Below are 7,781 nucleotides of genomic sequence, written 5' to 3'. Positions count from 1 at the left end.
CTATTGGTAACTGAGTTTGGAACATTCAATCCAAATCTTGTCAATATCTCATTTAATATGAAATCTTATCATAGATCAATTTTACCTTAAAAATCAATGCGCTGATTTTGTAGTATTGCAAGGTAAATAGGAAATGTGATTATCCTATGGATTAACCACCATTTTCTTCACAAATTATGCATATATGTAATCTCTGATTTGAGTGATTTCCCTATATGCATTAACTATTGGGTGCAAAAAATCCTGAAATTTATGTTACAACCAAAGAAATAGACCATAATATGTTGCTTTTTTGTAATTATAGACTAATCAGTTAGTGTTTTAAATGTCGTGAATAGTTGCCTAAAATATATTTACTATCAATTACTACTTTATTGAATTAAAAAGAAAAAATTACTACTTTATTCTATTCTATAATATATTATTATCCCCCATTCCGTGCACCGCCCAATTCCTGAGGCCTCTTCATAGCCGTCAGCTCAGATCGATGCCACACGTAAGGATCCTATTTATTTGGGATTAAATAACGCATACCGTAAATGTTGAAGGTCAAACTTTGAGATAGATACAATGAATTAGCCTTTAGTCTAAGCTACGTCGTTTGATGCATGTGCTAATCGATAATCTACTTAAATTGTGTTGAAATAGTGGGCCGATCGGACCCATATGGGCCATATCCCAACTTAATTTTTTTTTCCATGCCGACACGGAATTATTAATTAATTACCATTAATCCCAATATTTTACAATTATCAAATCCACCCCAGGCTCTATATAAACAGTAAACACCCCCACCCAACACTCCCAAGTCCATCACAAAAAGACCATTCAGAGAACAAACTTTTCTTCTCAAGAAAACATAAATTTCTTCTCCTTCCAAACCTTAATCTCATACCCTTCTTCTAATTTTCCTAAAGAAATCATTTTTCTCTCTAGCCAAACACTCTAAAATCCTTTTCAAACCCAATCCCAAAGTTTAAAACCTTTGTTCAATTCCCATTTTCTCCAAAAACCCACTTCAAATGGCTCCTAACATCACCACCACCACCACTGTCACCACCGAACCCGTTAGCATGCCTAGCAGGGCTATGTCACTTTTTTGGCTGGTAACGGTGACTATGTGAAAGGTGTGGTTGGCTTAGCCAAGGGCCTAAGAAAAGTCAAGACCAAATACCCACTAGTGGTTGCAATTTTGCCTGATGTCCAGAAGACCACCGTGAAATATTGGTTTCACAAGGTGCATAGTGAGGGAGATTGAGCCTGTGTACCCACCTGAGAACCAAACCCAGTTTGCCATGGCCTACTATGTCATCAACTACTCCAAGCTTCGTATTTGGGAGGTATGTATGTTTGTTAATGTTCCATTCTTTACTCTTGCATGTGTCACACGTAGTTTACTTTTGAGTGACGAGCTTTTGCTACGTGTTTGTGGGCTTTTGACACGTGTTATCTCAAAAATTGCATGTGAGAGTGTTTTGGTATTATTTTGATCTTTCGGTGGCAGATAACGCAGAGTTTGACTGCTGTTATGAAAAATTGGTGTCTTTCTTCCAAAATACAATTCCACTCGGTCCCATGAATCTTGCTTTACCTTTTGAAATGGATTTTGTCTTATCTGTAACCAAACAAAGCACTAATTATATTTTATAAATTTCCCTAGCTAGTCTAGTCTTTATTCTTTATCTTCAATGAAATTTCAGTAATCTATCATATTCCTATTAAATGTTTGTACATAATTGGTACAATATATACTTCTATTTGATTATCAAAAATATATATACTTTTATTTTTTTGAAGATATAAAATATAATCTCTTTTCGATTCAATTAGATGAGTGATTAGCATGTTTTTGTTACCCAATTGCACGATTTCAACAGTTCTGTAAATTGTACTTACGTTTGAATTTTTTGATGCAGTTTGTGGAGTACAGCAAGATGATTTACCTAGATGGAGATATTCAAGTGTTTGAAAACATTGATAACCTCTTTGACTTACCGGACAACCACTTCTATGCTGTTATGGACTGCTTTTGTGAGAAAAATTGGAGCAACACTCCACAACACAAGATTGGCTATTGCCAGCAGTGCCCTGACAAGGTTAACTGGCCTGCTGAGCTTGGCCCCAAGCCACCCCTGTACTTCAATGCTGGCTTCTTTGTGTATGAGCCTAATCTATCCACATACCATGATCTCCTTGAGACCCTTCAAGTTACCACTCCTACAACTTTTGCTGAGCAGGTAAATCTTAGTTCTAGTTGCGGTTGAAAAACTACCATGTTTCTCATCCAATTCATATTAATTGCATGATGCATCAAATGAATTGCTTATTTGTGTATGACCCAGTTTGGAGGTCATGTGGCTTGATTTGATATATTAATATCAAGCTACTTTCAAGCCATTAGACCATAATGTTGTGGACGTGCTTCTCTGGTTTTGAAGCACAAAAATCTATGACTTTTATTCATTTTTTTTTCTATGGTGAATGGTGAATATTTGTAATAGTACCTTACTAAAAAATTCGTGATTCTTTCAGGACTTTTTGAACATGTTCTTCAAAGATATTTACAAGCCAATCTCCCCAGTTTACAATCTTGTGCTTGCCATGTTATGGCGCCATCCAGAGAACATTGAGTTTGATAAAGTCAAAGTTGTTCACTATTGTGCTAATGTGAGTATCCGCTTTGTTCGTCATAATAATTTCAAATTTTAATAAATTTCAATTTTTTTTTTCTTGGTATATGTAATACTAATGAAGTATGTTTTTGATTGGTTTACAGGGCTCTAAGCCATGGAGGTACACTGGGGAGGAAGAAAACATGGACAGGGAAGATATCAAGTTGCTAGTGAAGAAATGGTGGGACATTTATAATGATGAGTCATTGGACTACAAGAACACATTAGCTTCTGTAGAGGCTAAAGCTGGTGTTGAGAAAAATGGCTTGAAACGATTCTTGACAGCGGTGTCGGAGGCTGTTGGTCACTACATTAATGCCTCATCTGCTGCTTAGTGCTTGTTTTAAGTTCAATGGAAATGAAGCTTGTTTAGGACTAGAAGTAATTGATATAGGGTTGGTTTTTATTTGTATGGTTTTGGAATGATCTTCTGTTTTTATATTGAAGACTTTCCTGTTACATATGTTTTCAGTTTTCAATTTGTTATTGTCTTCTGTTTTAAGTCGAAGACATACACTCCTATTATTATGTTAGGAGTTTCAGGGCCATTGGTCTTGCTTTTGCTTTGTTTTCTTTGTTCATATTTTCAATTTATAGGAACAAATATTTTGGTGTACGTAAGTTCACAATTCTCTCTCTCTCTCTCTCTCTCTCTCTCTCTCTGTTAATTTTTATTTTTTATGGGAACTTTGTTACTTTGTTATGTCTGCAAATGTCCAACCTTGTCAAATTGTAACTGTTTTAATGCACTTTAGGGTCGGTTTTAGTCCAAATATCTAAACATTATCTTAACATTTTAGTACCAAGTCTAAAACATTATCCAAAGTAAACATGGTCGGTTTTACCGTTTCAGTCCAACTGACAAAAAAAAACCAAAACTAGAAAAGTAAACCCTTTTGCTAAGTGACAAGATTAAAGTTCTCTAGATAGTAAATAATATGGTGAAAGTAGCTCCCAATTGGAAAAAGAATTCTAAATCTAATAGACGCCTATGGTTATGCCACATGACTGTTTATTTTCTACTTTGACGACGTAAGGTCCCATGGACCCACTTAACACTGGTTGTTAAGCAGTAAATATATTATCTATTATTGGGTCTACTTTATGTTAATGATGGAAATCTAAGGAAGCTTCGTAACGGTAAATTTTTTTATTTTTTTATTTTTGGTATCCAACAGAGTCACATCCACGCGTTGAAGACAATTGGGATCTTGGAAATTTACAAGTTTGTTTAGATGAGGTTCTTTTTTTATTTTTTTTATTTTTGTAATTTTAAGATTTCGTTTAGATGAGGTCTTTGTTTCACACTACGGAATCAAAACTACCATATATTATACTAGTAATCTAATTTTTAAGAATTCAGTATGAATGACTATCATGAATTTTGGTGAAAACCTAATTATTATGATAAATTCCCCAATTATAAAACAATGTAATACTACTAGTTCTGATTGATAGGATAAGAGATGAGTCAAAATAGGTGAAATCAAGAATACTTATTCGAATGAAAAGACATATTATAATTTTTTTTTAAAGTAATGACTAATTTGGATTGGTTTTCAAAAGGATCTCAAGCGTTCACATACATAAAATTTGTTCACTAGTGTTGACCATATATTGGAAAATTGTGACTTGACTTCTGAAATTATATTATTTAGTTTATTAGAATTATATTACCAAATAGTTATAAATTAATGTTAAAAAAACATAAGTGAGAAAGTGAAAGATGAATGTTTAAAAAAAACAGGTGAGAAAGTGAAAGATGAATTGACGATGGTGATCCTAGATTAGTGTAATTCCAAGAGCAAATAAATATGAAATATTCAAATGGGCACTTGACTAACCAGTCAAATACTATTTATGTTGAATGACTTACATATCTACTTGAACCGTCTTCGTTAACATAAACCTAAGGACTACCTTATAAGGCTAAATACTACTGACTGATTGATAGTAAAGTAGCACTACAAGGGAAGGGTGATGAGAGTAAAATAAACATGAAATTGAAGCTCCAAGTAGTAGGAAGAGCCCAAGGCTCTAATTGCATGCTTGTTGAAGAATGAGCTTGTAACTCAAAGGCAGTGTCTTAGTTAAAGGAACCGATTGGAGTTATAGTAAATATTAGTCTTCATAGAGAAATTGTCACTACTTATGGCAGTTGTCGTTGTTTCTCTGCTGCTTGAGAGTGTTGAGTCTAAGCTTTGACTTTTTTGCACTGTAGAATAGATTGTCCCTTCTTGTGAAGGTGCTGTTAGGTTCCTTGGAGTTCCACGTGTACTCCAAGGCTAGTTGGGTTTTGTCGAGGGGTTTGGGAAACAGTTGTGAGAGAGGTGAGTTTGATAACAAAGTCCATGGAGGATTTGGCACAATCTTGGAAGCGCCTTTCTCTATCAGAAAAGGAAGGACCGGGTTGCTGTCTCACGAATGAAGAGAGTATCAAACAATTCTCCATTGCAACAAGATTCACGACGAAGAGAGCTATCAATGTTGACTCAATAGCAAGGACGTTCACTCCCTTGTGGCATGCAATGAAAGGTTTCAAGATTCAAAAGATTGGAGACCATGAAATCCTTTTTTCTTTCGATACTAAGGAGGAGGTTGACAGAATCCTCAGTAGTGAACCATGGAGCTTTGACAAGCATTTGGTGGCCATGCAACGTTATGATCATGATTCACCATTGGAGGATATCAAATTTGAGAGAACCAACTTCTGGGTGCAAGTCCATGGATTACCATTGAAGTATATGACTATTGCAGCAGCGAAAAAAATATGTGGAGTGGTAGGGGAGGTTATCACCCAATCGGAGCAAAAACTTTACGACGGAGGCAACTTTATCCGGGTAAAAGTTGCAGTGGATATAAATCAGCCACTATGTTGAGGTCGCCTTGTTTCCTTGAACGATGAAAAGCAAGTATGGATTTCTTTTAAGTATGAGAGATTACCCAATCTCTGCTATTGGTGTGGTCGCCTCACACACGACGATCGGGACTGTGAGCTTTGGATTGAAAGTGAAGGGACCCTGAAGAGTGAGCAACGAGAATTCGGACCTAGTTTGCGAGCACAGCCATTTGTGGCTTCAAAAAGACACACAATCTCTGTACCGGGCTACTATTCGAGTATGAAGAAAGCCAATCATGGAAAAGATGGCAGTCGGAAGGAGAAGAACAGTCCAGCGCCGCCCCACCAAGCTGAATCATCCACCATGTCGGAAAAGGAACCAACGGCGGAGAACTATTACAACCTGAGAATTAATTCTCATTCAAGGCGCAACGGTCACACTGATTTACACCCCATAAATGACGCAATCCCACCTTTCCTGCATGCATATAATTCTATGATTAATGACTTGCCAGGAGAGCTCAACGTGATTGAGAAGTCAACTACTATTGCAACGGATCAATTAGTGGACGAGTGCGTGAATGAGGTGCCAGGAAAGGAAAAAAATAATGTGGTGGAATCAATGACGCGTGAAGGAATCAATTGTGGGGATCCAATTGAAGGAAAAAAATTAAACAGTAGTTGTAAGCCTGCTAGGGTCCTGGACCATGCAAAACGTGTTCTTCCTTCTTGGACACGCAGATGTAGGCCGGTCACCCAAAGTCAGGTTAATTCAATCGGAAAAATTACAGGGAAGAAGAGAGAGCATGTGACTTCAGATGATCATGTAGAAGTGTTTTCAAAGCGCCTTCAGATTTCTCAGAATGGTGAAGCAGAATCCAATATATTGGCGGAGGCTGATATTCAGCCCCGCCAGGAGCAATGAGTTGCTTAGCTTGGAACTGTCATGGGCTTGGGAACCTACATACAGGGAGAGAGCTTGTGGAATTCACACAGGCTAAAGATCCCTCTGTAGTGTTTGTGGCTGAGACACTTACAGATGATGCAAGGCTGGAAATTATACAAAGAAGCATTGAACACGATCACCGATGGGTGTTTCCAAGGGAGGGTAGAGGTGGTGGTTTGGCTTTGTTTTGGAAGTCTTCAATTAATTTGTCAGTAGTGGGATCATGCAAGTACTATATAGATGCTATCATAGATAGGGGTTCGGAGAATGAATGGCGTCTAACCGGATTCTATGGTGAGCCTGAAACAGCAAGGAGGTCGGAAGCGTGGGAGAAACTCAGGTATCTCAATGCTCAATTTGATATACCTTGGCTATGCGTTGGGGATTTCAATGAGATAATTAGACAAGATGAAAAGGTGGGAGGAGCTCTAGGACCCCATAATCAAATGCAATTGTTCAGAGAAGTCTTAGACGAGTGCGGATTCATGGATTTGGGCTATGTTGGCCCTAAATTCACATGGGCTAGACACTTGACAATGGCAACTCAATCTGGGAAAGATTAGATCGAGGTTTGGCAACCAATAATTGGTTCTTAAAATTTCCAGGTACAAGGGTTCACAATTTAAGGTGTGATTCTTCGGATCACAACCCTCTCCTCATTGTGTTTTCAGGACTGGATCCTCCTAAACGGAAGAAAGTGTTTCGGTTTGAAGAAATGTGGTTGTCAAATCCTGGTTGTTCGGAGATTGTTGAAGCTGTGTGGAGTAGGTGTGAAATCGAGCCTATGGGAGGGATTGTAAGTAGAGTTGAGAAATGTGGGAGGGATTTAAGTTGGTGGGATAAGAATGTTTTTGGGAATGTGAGAAGGGAGCTGGAAAAACGGAAAAAACTTTTACCAAAGGCCGAGGAGGAGGCTATTCTAAGGGGAGATAATACAAGGGTTAGAGAATTAAAAAAAGAAATTGAAGAGTGGCGTGATAAGGAGGCCACAATGTGGGCACAGAGGTCAAGGATTTTATGGGCAAGGCAAGGAGATAAAAACTCGAGGTACTTTCACAATTGTGCTACGAAAAGATACCGGAAAAATGTGATAGAAGGTTTGAGAGATGAAGCAGGTTCATGGAAGTCTAACCCGGAAGACATTACAGAAATACTTGTAAGTTATTACCAATCACTTTTCACTTCTACGGGTCATATGGATTCTTCACAGGTGTGGGAGTGTGTACCTAGGGTGATTACTGATGAGATGAATGCCCTATTGAGCAAAAAATTTGAAGTACATGAAGTAGAAGTGGCCTTACAACAAATGGCTCCCCTTAAAGCC

At 37.6% G+C, this 7,781-nt stretch overlaps 1 protein-coding gene across 1 annotated transcript; it reads left to right on the top strand.

Annotated features, from left to right (window-relative positions):
• Window positions 1-797: 797 nt before the first annotated feature.
• LOC112037280 (galactinol synthase 2) lies at window positions 798-3,288 on the top strand. Its single transcript, XM_065770918.1, is given in 7 exon segments — window positions 798-1,080; window positions 1,083-1,199; window positions 1,202-1,234; window positions 1,237-1,340; window positions 1,917-2,237; window positions 2,533-2,667; window positions 2,777-3,288. Coding segments are annotated over 7 exon segments (999 nt in total). The 5' UTR covers window positions 798-1,022; the 3' UTR covers window positions 3,008-3,288.
• Window positions 3,289-7,781: the final 4,493 nt, after the last annotated feature.

Source organism: Quercus suber, unplaced genomic scaffold (assembly GCF_002906115.3).
Source record: "Quercus suber isolate HL8 unplaced genomic scaffold, Cork oak 2.0 scaffold_4, whole genome shotgun sequence".
NCBI lineage: Eukaryota > Viridiplantae > Streptophyta > Magnoliopsida > Fagales > Fagaceae > Quercus > Quercus suber.
Note: the sequence above shows the minus strand (reverse complement) of the source record. Positions and strands in the feature narration are given on the sequence as shown.